Source organism: Macrosteles quadrilineatus, unplaced genomic scaffold (assembly GCF_028750875.1).
Source record: "Macrosteles quadrilineatus isolate MER2022 unplaced genomic scaffold, UCM_ALF_1.0 Scaffold_1__1_contigs__length_201487025, whole genome shotgun sequence".
In the NCBI taxonomy this organism is placed as follows: Eukaryota; Metazoa; Arthropoda; class Insecta; order Hemiptera; family Cicadellidae; genus Macrosteles; species Macrosteles quadrilineatus.
In genome coordinates, this window is record NW_026542594.1 from 78544555 (window position 1) to 78563391 (window position 18837).

The 18837-nt window shown below is 36.4% G+C and overlaps 1 protein-coding gene across 1 annotated transcript in view; it reads left to right on the forward strand.

The window, feature by feature from the left end:
* LOC128998181 (another transcription unit protein) overlaps positions 1-18837 on the forward strand; it is a 111414-nt gene that overhangs the window by 18750 nt on the left and 73827 nt on the right. The window contains exons 4-6 of the mRNA XM_054424200.1: positions 2646-2776; positions 14593-14771; positions 15354-15565. Coding sequence (XP_054280175.1) covers positions 2646-2776; positions 14593-14771; positions 15354-15565 — 522 coding nt within the window. The remainder of the gene's footprint in view (positions 1-2645; positions 2777-14592; positions 14772-15353; positions 15566-18837) is intronic.

The following is an 18837-nucleotide window of genomic DNA, read 5'->3' on the forward strand; positions in this document are numbered from 1 at the left end:
AAGTTGTACGATGTAGCGGCCAGTCGAGTCTCTTGTCACTGTCTCCTCAAAGAACTTTAACACTTGCTCGTCCTTTTCTCCCTTCTCCAGTTTCACACTTGGGTCCGTGATTCCCATCGTCTCAAGCTCCCAAAACTGCTTAACATTCTGTGAAGACTGTAAAGCAATAAACATAGATGAGACAAAATATGAATCTCTACTAGACGATTCAGATGAACCAACAATCGTCCAGCCCAATCGTGTTTTTATGGCCACAAGTTGTTCATTTACTTTGTGAAACTCCGAAGTGATAATTTGTGTCCAAACATCAGCACCCAATAACACATCAATACTAGCAGAGTCTTCTTTGTCAGAGGTCGATACATCGCTCAAAATGATGTTATCTTGCTCCAAACGTTTTATCAAACTGTAGTCACAAAACTTGGGAATCCGGTTACAAATAACTTGCTGTTCTATAACTTGTAAATCTGTTTTAAAATCCAAGTTTAGTGAACTCAAAGTGATGCCATAAGTTTTATGGTATTTAGGACTAGTTTGCTTGCCTCCAAAAACTTCTTGTTGAATTAAAACTCTATCATTGCTTTTGAGGCCTAATTCTGATACACTTTGGCTAGAAACAAAACTCTTTTGTGAATCTGAGTTGCACAAGATTCTAACCTTTTTTGATTTCCCATTACAATCAATAAAAGCATTCAAAGTGTGTAAGTAAGTAGTTAAGTTTTGCTTTTATTGTTTACAGTAGAAATCGTATTTGTTGTATTTTTAACAGGGATTATAGGCTTTTCCTTAGCACTCGGCTCAGTTTCATTAGTCGCATGGACTTTTGGACACAAGATTGCAAAGTGTCCACCCAAGCAGATGTGACATTTCACTTGTAATTTACACTTCTGAGCCCAGTGCCCCTTTTTCAAACACTTTATACATACACCCTTTTTCTTTACAAGTTCATTTCTTTCTGATACTGTGTGATCAAAGATAGAAAAACAATCAGGCGAGTTATGGTTTGTTTTTCCACAAAATATGCAAAGATTTCTTCTTAAGTTGGTATTTAAATCTGTACCTACCTTTGCACTATTTTCAGATTTAGAAACAAGTATTGCTGCTGAAGGTGTGCTTGCCTTAGGTTTACCAAACCGCTGGGTTTTGGTTGAGTCTTTATAAAGATCCACCTCGTGAGACTTCACGCCAAAACAGTTTTCACGCAACTTAAGCCTCTCCTCAGCTTCAACTTCGGTTCTTAGAAACTGAAGGAGTTCTTTCAAACAGTTATCTGGCTCTTTTGTGGATGCATTCTTATTAACACGATACCTTTCCCATATTTTAAAAATTGGTTCAGGTATGGCTGTTTCAACAAGAGGGAATAGCATGGCAGCATATTTCTCTTTGGTTACTCCCAATGATTCGAGAGCTCTTAGTTGCACTTCAAGCCTGTCATAAAGGCATGTGATTGACAAGTTATCAGTCTTATTTAAAACTAAAGCTAAAAGTTCCCTGACATTGTATTCAATAAGAAATTCTTCTTTTCCATACCTAGATTTAAGGAGCTCAACTGCTTTCAAATAGTTTTCTTTTGACGGAGGAAAACCTTCAATTAGTTTTTGAGCTGAGGAGCCTGGCATCACAGATTGTAGTAAGTAATCAAACTTATCCTCATCTCCTAAACTATTATCATAATGGATTTTACTGAACTGAGACCAGAATCCTATCCAATTTTTAAGTTCACCATCAAATCTTTTAAGTTCTATTTTTGGAAGGCGCCTTTTATTGGAACAGGTTTTATTTGATTCACTACCAGAGTAAGCAACTAACTGCAGTTCTTGAATTTTCAAGCTTAATTGATGGTATTTAGTTGCATACTCATTAGTCCCTGTAATTTCTGACTCAATGTTATCTTCTGTTACCTCCTCTTGCTTTTTAGACTTTGCAATTAGACTTTGCAAAACTACATCATTTAAAGAGCAAAGCTTTTCATAAGTTGTATTTAATACTTAAACCTGGCAACAATAGTTCTTAAATGTTCATTTTGGCTCAATAGGTTTTCAATAGCATTTACCTCTTTAGTAAAGACTGATCTGTAAGCTCTTCTTTGAAGTTCAGTCATTTTAAAAATAAATCAAAAGTATATTACCTGTACAATGATGAATGTTTACTTCAAAATAATAAATCAAAATTATCTTGGCTCGGGATAGCCATTAAATGTAACAAAACTCTGAAATTAAACTGATTTCTTGTAAAATTAATTAAACCAGTTTTAAAAGTTACATTTTGTTTATTATATTTCTAAAAATACAATTATATCATTACCTATTCAGACATATGTAAATTGAAAACTAATAACATATGCTTTTCCCAAAGTGTTGTTCAAACATAATTCAAAGGATACTAAGTTAAACAATAGTCAATGGTTAAACATTTCCAACACATTTTAAATTCTTATACTTTCACTCACCCCTAAAATTGCCTGTCAGGTGCCCAACCACCTAAAAACTCCTCCTGCACTTCAGCCATATTTACTTACCTTAAACTTTTTGGTCTGACAACAAAATGTGCACACTTTCACTTTAGGGGTAGATGAACACTACTGTAACACATTGATGTAAACAAACCTATTGTCAAGTTCTACAAATATTTCCTTCCAAATATAGGGTTGTAAAGAGGAAAAAAGCAGTTCTTAGTGACAGCGGTTCAGACTCTGATGTTGTCAAGTCCAGAAAGAGGGTTAAAATCGGCTCTGGCAGTGAAGATGGTAGTGGAGATGAATCAAAGAAACCTCCAGGTAACACATATTCACTGTAGAAAACACGTTTATTCATTCAGTAAATACCACTTATAAGTATAGATTTACTAAGTTTTAGTTAATTTATAGAAAAGAAGCTATTATTCTAGGTGGTACGGCAAGACCTAGACTCTGTATCTATTTACTGTTTCATTTTTTGTCCAGAGGTCAAAAACTTTATTTGATCAAATGTCTAAAAAAGTTTTGAATTATTTTCTTCACTGGGTTGTGAATTGGTTTTGTGTTGGATTAGGAAACTTATAAATTGTTCAGTACTTGTTGCCAACATCCTACAATCGACACTTCCATTCATTAACAGCGTTTTGATGGCTGTTGTGTCCAGTAAAAAATCACAACTGCATGATCATGGATGTTCCTGCTATCTCAGGTGAACTTAATCTTTCTTACAGTCATTATAAATTTAATTTTTTCCTACATTAAAGGATTTGCATTTTCAGGAAACGTGTTATGTGTATGTAATTAAAATATATCCCAAAATTACTATGCGCGTAAATCTGTTTGTCAAATATTCTGTTTGGGTCTAAAAGTTAGTTTAAACATTTTTGAGCGAACAATCATGAATTATTAGCACTTTATGTTGTTTAATTGAGCGGAGCGAGCGAAGCGAGCGAAGCTCTTATACGTTGACTTTTATGCATTTCGTAATACGCAAACTCCTCCTAGACGGCTGAATCAATCGTTTTAAAATTTTGGATGGTGATAAAGACCATATCGGTGAGTGCCAACATCTATATGGCGTTAAAAATAACTCTCAGGAATCCGCCCCACTGGTCTCAAAGTTTCAATGTAATCCTTATGGAAGCAGCATTTGACACATAAACAAAGACATATGATCAGCTGTTGACTTTTGAATGCAGTAGATAAAGAAATAGCTGATAGCATTATTCCACAGATATTAGAACAGAAATGGTATGAATCATAAATATAATCAAATGACGACACTAGCTTGAGGTCCGTGACGTAGGAAGTGCTAAAGGAAGTACTAAAGGTGAGCAGTCTGGAGTGTGGAAACTGTTTATGGCGATTAGATTTAGGTATCTGCATTCCAAAAATTATAAGGGAAGGGAGGAAAACGGGTCCGCGACGTAGGAAGTGAGGAAGGAAGTAGTCAAGGCGAGCTGTCCGGAGTGTGGGATCTGCTTATGAGCATTATATTAAGGTATTTGCAATTCTATGATGCTATGGGAAGGGAGGAAAACAGGTCCGTGACGTAGGAAGTGGTGAAGGAAGTAGTAAAGGCGAGCAGTCCGGAGTGTGGGTACTGTTTATGACGATTAGATTAATGTATCTGCAATCATAAAATGCTATGGAAAGGAAGGTTAACAGGTCCGTGAAGTAGGAAGTGGTGAATGAAGTAGTAAATGCGAGCAGTCCGGAGTGTAGGAACTGTTTATGACCATTAGACTAAGGTATTTGCAATCCTATGATGCTATAGGAAAGGAGGGAAACAGGTCCGCGACTTAGGAAGTGGTGAAGGAAGTACAGGCGAGCAGTCCGGAATGTGGGAACTGTTTATGACAATTAGAATAAGGTATCTGCAATCATAAAATGCTATGGGAAGGGAAGAAAACGGGTCCGCGACGTAGGAAGTGGTGAAGGAAGTAGGAAAGGCGAGCAGTCTGGAGTGTGGGAACTGTTCATGACTATTATATTAAGGCATCAACAAACATAAATGCTATGGGAAGGGAGGAAAACGGGTCCGCGACGTAGGAATGATGAAGGAAGTAGTCAAGGCTAGCTGTCCGGAGTGTGGGAACTGTTTATGACGATTAGATAAAGGAATCTGCAATCCTTAAATGCTATGGGAAGGGAGGTAAACAGGTCCGTGACGTAGGAAGTAGTAAATGCGAGCAGTCTGGAGTGTGGGAACTGTTCATGGCCATTAGATTAAGGTATCAACAAACATAAAATGCTATGGGAAGGGAGGAAAACGGGTCCGCGACGTAGGAAGTGATGAAGTAAGTAGTCAAGGCGAGCTGTCCGGAGTGTGGGAACTGTGTTTGACTATTAGATTAAGGTATCTGCAATCATAAAATGCTATGGAAAGGGAGGGAAACAGGTCCGTGGCGTAGGAAGTGGTGATGGAAGTAGTAAAGGTGAGCAGTCCGGAGTGTAGGAACTGATTATGACCGTTAGATTAAGGTATTTGCAATCCTATGATGCTATGGGAAGCTAGGGAAACAGGTCCGCGACGTAGGAAGTGGTGAAGGAAGTAGTAAAGGTGAGCAGTGTTGAGTGTGGGAATGGATTAATGTATCTGCAATGCTAAAATGCTATGGGAAGAGACTGTATACTGTAGACTGTAGACTGTAGGTTAAAATTATTACGATGCACGAATCGATACATATTTTCGATACATGCAATCGTTTACAATCGAAATTTACAACTGAGTTGAGAACAGCAGATTTTTACTCCATAGAGGATAGAAACAATTTTTACTTCCTAAAGAGTAAAAATGCTACTTTAGACCCGCAACGCATGCATTAAAAACGACTGGTATTACTGCAGTATGACCAAAACAATATAATATAAACCCTTGATGACTCCGCTCAATTTTGTGGATGCCTCTGCGAACGCCACCTAGTTATCAACAATGCGTAGCCTGTTGTAGTGGTACATTACCTCTAAATGGTTTTTTTTACAAGTTTTAATCTTTAGAATATGTAGCCTAAAGCTAAAAAAATAAATATTTTTTTTATTAGGATCAAAGGTTACATAGAAAATTCCCAATAAACTTGTACTTTGCTTGTAATGGATATATTTTGATCAAATTTGGCAATTTTTTTAAATTTTATACTATAGACCTACTATTAACATTTTACCAAAAATACACTTTTCTTCCCTATAACAGCTAACCTAGGTAAAATTTAATGTTATTTAGATAGGGAATAAATCTGACAAGTTTAAAGAAATATTTTTGTAAAAGTCTAATCAGACTAATGGAATTTTGCTCAGTTTTGTTGTGGCGGAGTATTGTTTTTTATTAAAAAACTAAATATTTATTTTCATATTTTCTATTGCAAATACAAAAAAATCTAGAGGCAATAATCAGTGAAATTACCTAATAAGTCACTACTCATAGCAAATACAGTCTAACCTTGATATAACGAACCTCGATATAACAAATTCCTTGATATAACGATTTTTTTTTAATCCCCTAGAACTCTCCATAAGACACAATGTATATTTTACCTCTACATAACGAACAAACCATAACAACGACCTTGATTTAACGAATTTTTTGTGATTTCGGCTAAAATAAGACACCTCAATATAACGAATTTAGAACCTCTACATTGCGAATTTAACCTCTGCATAACGAATTGTCTACGTCTTTCCCTCGATATAACAAATCCCCCACCCAATTATTGTTTTGGGAAAATCTGTTTCTTTATCAAATTAAATGGAAAGGTTTTTTTTTTTTTTTTTTTGTCCTAGGACGCTAGGCACGAGCCTGGGATTGTTTTTCACATTACTTCAGGCTAGACCTAGGGGTTGCGGCATTATCACTTAGATAAAATCCATTGGTGACTTGGCGGGGATCGAACCCGGGACCTCACGGACCGAAGTCCCGCGCTCTAGCCACTAGGCCAGCTCGCTCCCCCTAAATGGAAAGGTCACGTCATCGCTTGCGCTAACATTCGTCTGCTCCGTTTTACATCTTTGTCTGCTGTCGCTGCGCGCGCTATGTTGCAACTGAGAACTGATTTCGTTCACTGAGGACTGATGACGACGTAGTGTTTAGTAAGCTGTGATTGGGCGATATGGGATAACTATGGTGAATTGTACAATTTTTGGATAAAGAGAAACCTAAGAAAGAATATAAAAACAAAACCGAAGAGAAAGAATAGCAACATCGTTATTTTAACATTCCTTTTGTGAGTGTTTTTACTATCCTTAAGTTGGCTATGATTATACACTTGTATAATGACTTATCTAATAATTTATTGTTTTCAATACGATTTGTTTCAACTAGCAACACCAATGCTATAGTTAATGATTATTATTGACATTCCTCTGTTGTGATAAATCAGTACCGTACTGTAATTAGCCTACCGGCCTATCGCGAGCAGTAGCTTACAAAACTTTCTACTGTTTTGTTTTATTGTTCTTTACATGGTTTATGACTACGCAATACAATGTTTGGCTAGGTTTTAGGAGGGTTAGAACAAGCTGTGATTTTAAACTTACATCTTTTAACCTGTACCAAGGTCAATGCCATTGTCATGATTGCGCAATATTCAAGATCCCTCCCCTTTATTATGCCGGATAATTTAGGTTCTACTGTACAATGTAAACACTGTACTGTAAAGTATTGTAGCCTATGCTACTTTAATTGTATTTTAATGAGGTCAAATCACGACCTATATTGACCGACGCTGGTTCTGAACCTCGACTTAGCGAAATTCCTGCAAACCTAACCTCTATATAACAAACCTCGTTTTAACGAAATCCTTGATATAACGAATATTCAGTTCAGTCCCTTCAGATTCGTTATACTGAGGTTGGACTGTATTCATAAATTTAACTGTATGCAGTATTTGTAGTTGAGACTGTACTGAATGTCAGTTATCAAAGCAGAACTGTTACAATCCTTTACAGGGTGTCCACATTCTGGAAAGTCAGGGATAGTCAGGGAAAATCATGGAAAAAAATTCTGGTCATTGAAAGTCATGGAAATAGCAAATAGGCAAAAAGTCATGGAAAGTCATAGAAATTCCCAATGATGGATGTGTTTGACAAGACTTAATATTCTAGTCGGCTTCTACGCCGACTCTTGTAGCTTTTTTCAGTATTTTTCATAAATTCACAACACTTGGACTTACTACTGTGTTTGTATTAGTGATGAGAGTTTCGACTTTGTAATAGTTCAATACAATCTGTACCTACTTTATCTTATAATTTAATTTAATATTTTTAGGATATTGTTGCAACAGTAGTGTAGGTACAGTATATTAAAATGTTACAACTTCATTATTACAACTCAAATTGCAATACAAATATTGTTATAATGTTTTAATTTGTCTTAAGTTATGTCTTTTTGTTGAGCTAATTTTTGTTAACACTGTAAACTCATAACAAAATTAATAATAAAAAGTATACAGTAAGGAAAAAGGAAAGTGGACAGTGAACTTGGCCAGCTATGGGGACGGAGTAGATTGGGTTTTCTTTTTTCCTTCCATATTTTGAATACCATATTTTTACAAAATGTATTACTCCTGTTAGAACTCGTGTAAAATAAAGAACTTTTACAAAATATTATCTAATGAAGAACTGATTTAATGCTGATAAATAACAAATATTTCATAACATTTTTTTTAACTAAATTGTTATGTTCTTGATTACTTTCTTAAATTCTTAACACAACTCTTCTCAATTGTTTAAAATAAATTAAAATAAACCATATGTTCATAAAAACAAAGACTAATAAATTATTATATTTGATGTTGATTAATATTGAAATTTGTATTATATAAAAAACAACTTAATTTCCAACATCCTCCCCACCTTGGAATTTTGATTTACGTCATCGAAATTTCAAACAAAACTATTTACATGTTTCTTTTATAAGTTCACAAGTCCATTTTCCTAGGGATTTTTATCTTTCTCCCTCTTCTTGTTTCTGTTGGTGTTGATGACTTATCTTCCACTTCAATATGTGTATCCTGTTTCCTTGACATGTCCTTTGAATTTATTTCCATGGGGTAAAGTCTCTGGATGGGTCTTGTTAGTTCTCCTTTTGCTGTTTTTAACTTGGCTACTCTGCAGACTCCATCCTTTCCTCGTATTGTCTCCAACACCAGTGCTAGTGGCCAATTTATTCTTTTGATATTATCGTCACCTATTAGTACAATATCACCAGTACTTATTGTCCTCCTTCCTTTACCACTGTTTTCTTTAGATCTATGTACTAGCATCGCAAGGTATTCTTTCTTAAATCTTGATCTCAAATTTTGTCTTAAGCTTTGAAGATACCTCACTCGCTTGTTTAGAGTGGTTGAGTCGACAATGCCCAAATCATGAACGTCACTCTTAACAATTGGTTGTAGAAATACTGAAGGTGTGAGAGGTTGTAGAGTGTCATAGTCATCACTCATATAGGTCAAAGGCCTTGAGTTGATGGTATATTCCAAATCACATAAAAGAGTCATTTATTCTTCATAATCTACTTTTGCCAATCTTAGATTTCTCCTCAACAGTTCCTTAACCATTCTCACTAGTCGTTCCCACATACCTCCCCACCATGGGGCACTTGGAGGATTGAATTTCCAGGTTATTTGTTGGATCTCGAATTTCCGAGAAATGGTTTTCCAATCCAACCGCTTAAGGATATTATTTGTACCGACAAAATTGGTCCCATTGTCTGTGTAAATTAGTGAAATTCGTCCTCTTCTGGATATAAATCGTCGTAAAGCAGATATGAAGGATTCTGTTGAAAGAGACTGTACCAGCTCTAAGTGCACAGCTCTGTACACGGCACATGTGAATAAAACCACCCATGCTCTTTCCCCGTTTCTTAGGTACAGTGGTCCTGCCAAATCAATGCCTTAAGACTGGAAAGCGTTGCATTCTGTGATCCGTTCTAAGGGAAGTGGAGCAACTGGTGCTTCTCCTGCTTTAGACTTGAATCTCTTGCATTTGGCACAGTGAGATAAAACATTGCGAATGGTTTTTCTACCCTTTAGAATCCAAAACCTATCTCTGACTATAACTAACATTGATTGAAGTCCAGCGTGTTGATTAGCAACATGAAGTTCCATAATGATACGTGTGACGATAGGATGACCTGAAGGTAAAAGAATCGGCAATTTGAAATCTTCGGTCGCCACTATGTTAGAACTCGTGTGAAATAAAGAACTTTTACAAAATATTATCTAATAAAGAACTGATTTAATTCTGATAAAGAACAAATATTTTATAACATTTCTCTTTAACCATTTGAATCTCTTCACTACTTAAAGTTTCACTTTTTGATTCTTGATTGTGGCTTGAGTTTCTAATAAATCGTAAAATCCATGCTACCATTCTTAACAGTTTTAGGTAGCTTGAAAAGTATAGTAATGACATTGAGAAATCAATACTTTTTTCTGTAGTTACTGCTGATATAATCTTCTTTTTCTGTTCAGTATATGCTTCTGAATCTGGTAGCATAAGACTCGACACTGGCCACTGAGACTCATCATTTTGAAGCCAATACGGTCCTTTCCACCATTGAGATTCATAAAGTGTCTTAGCTCCGCAACCTCTTGAAGGCAAATCAGCAGGGTTAAGATCTCCTGAAATGTGGTGCCAATCATCTTTAGAAGTAGTGTTAAAAATTTCCTTGCACCTGTTCCCAACGAAAGTTCCCCAATCTTCCTTCTCTTTGATCCATGTCAGTACGATTGATGAGTCTGTCCAAAAATATGTTTTACATGACATCTTCAACGCCTTTTGAACATGTGTGTAGATCCGAGCTCCCATAAGTGCGGCCAACAGCTCCAATCTTGGTATTGTTGCATTCTTCGGGGCAATCCTAGATTTTGCATAAATAAGCTGCACAGCTACCTTGATTTGAGTCTTGGTTCTGATAAAAAGACAAGCTGCATAAGCCAGTTTACTAGCATCGCAAAATATATGAAAACTAGTCTCATTTGCGGACAGACTCCCTAAAAGAAATATTCTTCTTGGTATTCGACAGCTTTCCAACCAATGAATATTTTCAACCCACTTTGAAAATTGGCATGCTATTTCATTTGGAAGTTCTTCATCCCATGTCAGTTTTTTCAGCCATGTCTCCTGCAAGAGTAACTTAGGTAATAAAGACACAGGACAAGTGAAACCTACCACATCAAAAATTCGCTGGGCTACTGAGAGTAGATCTCGTTTGGTTACCTTCTTGTTTGGCATAGAAATGGATCGTATGTCACAAAAATCTCATCCTTTTCTCTGTCCTACAACATGCCCAGTAATGGTACAATATTTTCTGTTGAAAATTAATTTTCAAGGTTACTGACATCTGAATAGTTGCTAGCCCATTCTCTTAATTCAAACTGTCCTAGCTTCATTAGTCCCATGGATTCATTTACAAACTTTTTTAGTTCTACTGCAGAGTCAACACTATAGTTCGGCCGCTTAGAAAGCGACCTCCTCCAGCATTGGTTTAGCATTAGCGCGCAGGTCGTTTTCTAAGCGGCCGAACTATAACAATACAATTATCAACATAAAAGGCATCTTTCAATTTCGCAGCTGTCTCTTGTAGATGAAGTGGTGCGTCATCCAAATGGTGATTTAGTGTGGCTCCTAACAGAAAGGGACTGGAGGTAATTCCAAAGACAACTCTGCAATGTCTAAAAGTTGTCAATTTTCTAGTCTTGTAGTCTTCCCACCAAATGAACCTAAGGTAGTCTCGGTCTTGAGGAGCTAAACTGATCTGTAAAAAATCCTTTTTTATGTCTGCTGTTACTCCAATCTGGTGCTTCCTGAATTTCATTACAAGAGATGGAATCAACTCTACTAAATTTGGACCTGTAGCCAAACATTCATTCAAAGAATGCCCTCTTCTGTCCTTTGTAGATGCATCAAACACTGGACGTATTTTAGTAGTTAAGCTACTCTCTTTTATGACTGGGTGATGCGGCAGGTAATGGACTTTTGTTGACTCTGCTGATTCTGGAACATTTTCTATAATCCCTTCTTCTAACCATTCTTTGAAGACTGTATCATAGTCGTTGAATTTGTTAAGGGTATTTAATCTTCTAGTTGATGACATCAAACGTCTCTCTGCAATTTCATGATTGTCTAGAAGTTCAGGATGACCGTCCAACCACGGCAAACATACTTCGTACCTATTCTCAACATTCACTCTTACATTTTCTTTAAAATGTTGAAATACTTCTGCATCAATGGAGTCTCTCTGCTTCACCTCAATAGGGTCCTTGATTCCGATTGTCTCCAAGCTCCATAGATCTTTAATTTCAGATTTAGACTGGCAAAATAGAGTTAGCAGCGACATTTTACGACTTCCTCTGCATGGCTGCTTCCCCATCACGGTCCACCCAAGGTACGTTTCGATAGCGACTAGTTTGTCATCGATCTTCTGCATAGTTCCTGTGTACAAATCCACTAGTACATCTGCACCAAGTAAAATTTTAACATCTGGTACATTTTCACCCACATCAGTTAAAATAATGTTCTTTTCTTTTAAGATGTCAAAGTACTCTTCACTCTTAAGCCTAGGAACATGGTTGCAAATTGTTTCTTGATCTGTCACAGGAATAGAGATCTTGAAAGAGTTATTTACATTCTGAAGAGTCACTAGGTAGTTTTTATGAGATTTTTGTTTTATATTTACACCACCAAACAAGCTATGATTTATGACTTTACTACCTGTTTCTTGTAGACCTAATTTAGTGACACAGTCCTTCGTAATGTAGGATCTCTGGGAACCTGGATCCAAAAGTGCTCTTCCCAAATATTCTTTACCTTTATCATCCACAACCTTAACTAAAAGAGTCTGTAATAGAGTTTCTCCTTTACTATTTTCAAAATTGCTGAGAACCTCTGACTTAGTCTTAGATTACTTTGCTGCTGTAGATTAGAATCTGGTTTATCAGCATCAATTTTAGATCTACTTTCATACAAGTCCCTACACATGATTACATAATGCCTTTTAGAACAGAAGAGGCATTTTACAAATACCTTACATCTTTTTGCTGCGTGGCCTTGTCTTAAGCATACAAAGCAGCAGTTTTTCTTAGTTAGATGTTCCTTCCTTTCATTTAATGTCAATTGTTGAAATGAGGAACAATCTTGAGTATTATGACCTCCCTTAGAACAGTAAATGCAGTTACTCACCGACCCTTTATGACCCTCTGTACCAGTTGTCAATAGAGCAGCTGCCGTAGGTTGACCCTGACGAGGTTCGTGAACTGCTGACCTTCTCTTTTGGCTGCTACATTTGCTGTTGTTCTCTCCTTGAGTGGCAGATTTAAAACTCGTACGAGCAAGAGCCAGCCTTTCTTCACTCTCCACCTCAGCCTTTAGAAAATCAAGAAGTTCTTGTAAAAAACTACTTGATTTATCATCAGACAATGCAGAAGTCGAGGGTGTGTGTGGTAACTTACTTGAACGATGCCGCTCCCAGGCTCGTAATGTTTCTTCGGGCAAAGCAGATTCTACCAGAGGATACAGCATTGAAGCGTACTTGTCTGAAGTGACTCCTAAAGTTTCAAGTGCCCTTAACTGTGTTTCTAGTTTGTCATACAGTCGGCACAGTTTAGTATTAGGACCTAGCGTTACTTGTTGGAGCACTAAACTGAGCAGTTCCCTCACATATACTTCTATTAAAAAGTCATCCCTACCAAATCTTGCTTTTAATTGTTCTAGGGCCTTTACATAATTAGTTCCAGATGGGGGAAAACTTTCTACTAATTCCCTAGGGGATGATCCTGGTTTTAAAGATTGGATGAGGTATTGGAACTTATCCTCAGGATCCTCATGGACCTTCTTAAACTGCCCCTCCAAAACCCAATCCAATTTTTTACATCTCCATCAAACTGGTTTAATTGTAATTTAGGTAGACTTAACCCCTTCTTAGATACTAATTTAAGACTGTGAACGGTATCCCCGACTTCACTTCTTGACTGTTGGCTTAGGCCAACCTGAATAATGAAATGGTCATACTTAGCTCTCATTGAAGATAACATGTCTCTGTAAGATTCTGTAGTATCAAACTCAGCTTCTAAGTCCTCTTCTTTTGTTGCAGGATTTTCAAACAAGGCTTCCTTGATGTCTCTTCATCTAGCTTAAAAAGCCTTTCAGCTTTATCTTGCAACTTGTTTAGATTACTTTTAATTGCTACTTCATCTTTAATATCTTCAGCCAGTAGTTTGTCCATTTCATTTCTGCACTTTGTAAAAGTTCTTCTTATTTGAGTCCTTTCAGTCTTTATTGACCTTAGCTTATCCATTGTAAGTAAAATATAAGCTTGGTCCTACTCTGAATTTTAACTATAAAAGTCCTGTCACGGTCGCCACTATGTTAGAACTCGTGTAAAATAAAGAACTTTTACAAAATATTATCTAATGAAGAACTGATTTAATGCTGATAAATAACAAATATTTTTCATAACATTTTTTTAACTAAATTGTTATGTTCTTGATTACTTTCTTAAATTCTTAACACAACTCTTCTCAATTGTTTAAAATAAATTAAAATAAACCATCTGTTCATAAAAACAAAGACCAATAAATTATTATATTTGATGTTGATTAATATTGAAATTTGTATTATATAAAAAAACAACTTAATTTCCAACAACTCCATTGTTATCTTTTAATACATATTTCAGTATTTTCTATGAAATAACTTGTCTAGGCAGTATTTTGTGTGTGTATGTTACATTATAATTTTCGAGTAAAGTTCGTGAGTCATGGAAATCAATGGTAAATGGTCATGGATAGTCATGGAAATCAATGACAAATTTTCTGTGGACACCCTTCTTTAGCATAAGTGAGCCTAGCTGTACTTCCCAGCTTATATCTTCTTCGCTATGTTCATTGGAGAAAAGAATAGTTGATAAAGATGTCTTACTGATGACATAATTACTTGAATATACTCCTATTGCAAAAATATAAAATACTTTTTTTAAAGAGGTACTACTTTTTAAGTATGCCTCATTAGTTTGGTTAGTCATTGTCTTATCTGCTGGATACTAAGCAAGCAATCTTAAAAGTTCTTATTTTACTTTTCTTTCATACAAATATGGGCTTACATTTAGTCGAGTCTGTCTGTCATGATGGCATTTGTTACAGTTGATATGGAGGATGTGTTTGGAAGTCCTGTGAGTGACATAAGCAGTGATGAAGCAGAAGGCGAGGGCGCAGCTGTGAGGCGTGACAGTGATGTCAGACGTTCAGACGACGAGGTGCGCCGAGAGAGTGACAATGAGGCCCGTCGCAGTGATGATGAACGATCCCCGCGCAGAGAAGAGGTAGATTAACTTAAATGCTATAAAAATAGGCTATCATGTTTTAAAATCTGTATGATCCAGTGCACAATATAACGTACAGGTGAATCTCGATAAGTCGACACCTATATGGGACCAGGAGTGTCCTATTACGGATTTAAAAAATGCTGAATTTAACATTTAGTCCAATAGAAGTCAACATACAAAGCCTTATTATATACACCTCCACTATTGGGAATTATATTATTCTCTTTTGCCATTATTTTACTAAAAAAAACTAGTTGACTTACGGCTTTGTTGTCCTGAATATTCTTTAGTACAAGCCATATTCTAAATGTAAACAGGCATATCACAAATTTAGGATGCTAAAATGTCAGGTACTTTTTAAAAATTTAATTGACAGATAATCTAACAAGGCATAGTGGAGAATTTAGTCTACCTAATATTCAGTGCAAAGACATTGGAATGAAACTGGACATCTCGACTGGGAAAACGTGAGATTCCTGCCAAAACCAGAATCAAAATCCAGGAATTGCCAATGACTCATTCATAGCAGCATCAGATTAACAAGAGCCAACTATATTGTGATTTACATTTTGTTTTTAGGATGACCAGGCAGAGGAGAAAGAGGTAGAAGAACCCCCTCCTGAAACACGTATTGATGTGGAAATTCCAAAAATCACTTGTGATCTAGGCCGAGAAATTCATTTTGTTAAAATGCCCAACTTTTTATCAGTTGAAACTAGACCTTTTGACCAAGATACATATGAAGATGAAATAGATGAAGAAGAAACATTGGATGAGGAAGGAAGAGCAAGGTACGTGCTTATATTTTGTAAAACATAGATTATGTAAGGAGTAGGGGTCTGCGGATACCCGACCCAGACTCGAAAATCGGGTAATTTTGCACTACTCGAAGGGTCGGGCTGGTAGAAGAAATACCCGATTTTATTTCAAGCGGGTAATTCGGTATCCTATTATTAAAAATTTTAATGTTTTAATGTTTAATTATACAATTTTCAGCTTTATATGAAGATATTTTAATAATGAAATAAATAAAACTTAAAACGTGTGTTTTAAAACTTAAAACAATTTAAAAAATTTCCGTCCACCAGGCGACCCGCTGCTAGTCGCGGGAGAAATATTTGTTTACAAATATAAATCTGTTTAAAAAACACCTTTGTTTGCATTAATCTGTCATATTGGTGTTATTTCTTGTGTCACGACAAACACGATGGTATTTTGAACAAAATTTTTAGCGTCTTATTAACGATTTTAGCATACGTTTTAAAAATTAACAGCAGCATAAAAACTATTGTGAGTAAAAATTTTAAAAAGCATGGAAATGTTAACAATAAACCTACCAATTATCCATAAAAATTTCAGAAAGATTGGCTCAGTGGTTTGTTTACAATTAAATTTTAAACTTCAGTGTTAGTGCAGAGTTTCCTAAAAACCGGTACTTTTTAGGATCTTTCAAGTATATAAATTTTTCTGGTAAACGGAAATTTTTTTAAATGTTACCACGTAAAATGTATTTAAACCAGCTTACATTTAATTTCCCTTTCAACAAAATCGGATAATTAATCTCGGAGATATTTAGGCTCAAACTCGAATGCACATATTTATTTCCCCGACAGTAGGTGGCGTCCCTATCTCAATGGTTGATAATTGATAATTGGAATTAATTTCACACTTTTGAACTATATCAGATGTAGTTTTCTGAGTATCTAATTTTTTATTATTAGGGATTCCACCTCCAGTTGTTATGAAGAGCTATATATTTACGTATCTACAGGGTGTCTACCAGTCAGGAATTCCAGGAAATTCAGGAAAAAATGGGGATTTGACAGGTTGGGAAAAGTCATGAAAAAGTAATAAATTTCGGCAGAAGGTCGGGAATAACCCTTCTGTTTGGGTTCCGTGACCGCGGGACATGTTGATGATGGTGCCGTGACCGCAGGACGGAAAAAGGTGTAGTAACTGGAGGAGAGTGGAGAATGGACCAAGTTTTTGGTCGTGGTTTTTTAAAATTGTTTATGAAAAGCCGGGAATTCCATTTGGGAAATCTGGTAGACACCCTGTCTTAACTATCAAATTGTGGTTGAATAAACCTAGACTCAGTGGGGATCCCAAGTGGGCAGGGGAACTGCTCAATGGGACCCTAGAAACATATATAAACAAACATACATATTGGCATAAAACTGTATCGGAGGTTTTTGGACACAGTTCTGGACCTTTAAAATTGCTCTAAAATATCACCAAACGGCTTTTAAAATAAACTATCAAATTTTTCGGGAGGAGCCCCCTGACCCCCCTTTTAGTGTGAAACCCATTGCCCCCCCCCCCCTGACTAGATCCAGAACCGCCACCATCTAAACTTGATGATATATTAATTAGCAAATTCTAATTTAGACCTTGGTCAAACATTAACCCATTGGCGCCAACTTACGAGCATTAATCATACGGCTGCTGAAGACCCGGCAGCTGAATTACAAGTGCCGCTAGTGCAGGGTGTCTACCAGTCAGGAAATTCGGGAAAAAGTTGAGGATTTTGAAAGGTCGGGAAAAGTCATGAAAAAGTCATGAATTTCGGCCGAAGGTCGGGAATAATCCAACCCTTCAAAATTAGGGATTTTTCTGGATCGTGTATTCCTGATCATTGGGACGGGATTACATTTGAGGGGTGTGCGATGCATCGAAAATGCATCGGAATTCCGATTCGATTCAGTGATGATCAAAATAACGATTTGATTTATGGGGAAAACAGTATCCATAAGTTATTGAATTCGTATCGATATATGTTATTGAATCTGCATCCATTTACGTTATTGAATCTGTATCCATATACGTTTATTGAATCCGTATCCATATACGTTATTGAATCAGTATCCATTTACGTTATTGAATCTGTATCCATATACGTTTATTGAATCCGTATCCATATACGTTATTGAATCAGTATCCATTTACGTTATTGCGTGTTGTTTGCGTTATTGGTTACGACGTTTCCGTGACCGCGGGAGACGATAAAGACGTCCCACAGTCGCGGGAAAGGTTCATGATTTTGCCGCTATCCCAGATGACGACGATGACTTTTCCGTGACCTCGATTGTCAAGGATAATGTCTACACGACCGCGGAAAATTTTCGTGTTTTTGCCACGATCGCGGAAGACGATGATGATGATTTTTATGCGGCCGGGGTAGATGTTCATGATAATTACCTCGAGCACATATGAAATTGTTGAATATATATCAGCTGTTATAATTATTTATTAAACTAAATCAGGAAACATAACAAAAACAAAAAATACATTCAAAAAAGTTGCTCAAAGTGACGGCCTTGATCACAATTGCAGAATATACAACGTTTTACTAGAGATCGACGAACCCGGTCAAAAACATTTACATCTGCTATGTACTATGAAATGAAAGTTGATTTATGTTTTAAATGTATGATATTCTATAAACTACCAAGTTAAAAGAACCGCACATAAGAATAATGACTGCGACTAACCTGTAGATAACGTAGAACTGAGGTCGATTCGGGGACACCAGCTGTGACGTCATCGCGCTGGCAGTGCAGCCACACACACAAACTAAATAGCACTACTTACTGCTGGTGCATAACTTTAAAACATATCACAAAATGCATATTTTATCCTGCACCAAATTCTTGTAATTTAGTTTTTATATCAGTGAAATAAAACAAAACAAAATTAATGTAAACAAAGTCATATGATAAATAAATAAATGAGGAAACAGTTGGTTGATCACAACAACATCCTCCTTAATTCTTGCTGCAGCTTCTGTAATTCGTCCAACCAAGTCCATTTCACTCTCCACTGGTTTACTGTATACCAGTTCTTTCATGCACCCCTACAGAAAAAATCTAATGGTGTGAGGTCAGGGGATCGGACAGGCCAATGTACCGCCTCACACATCTCTGCTCAAATGTGGCATTTAGGTAGTCTCGAACACCAATACCGATACCAAAATGAGCTGGAGCCCCATCGTATTTGAAGCCACGTATCATGTATAGTATGAAGTGGCACAACTTTTAGCAATACAGGGAGAATGTCTCTTAGA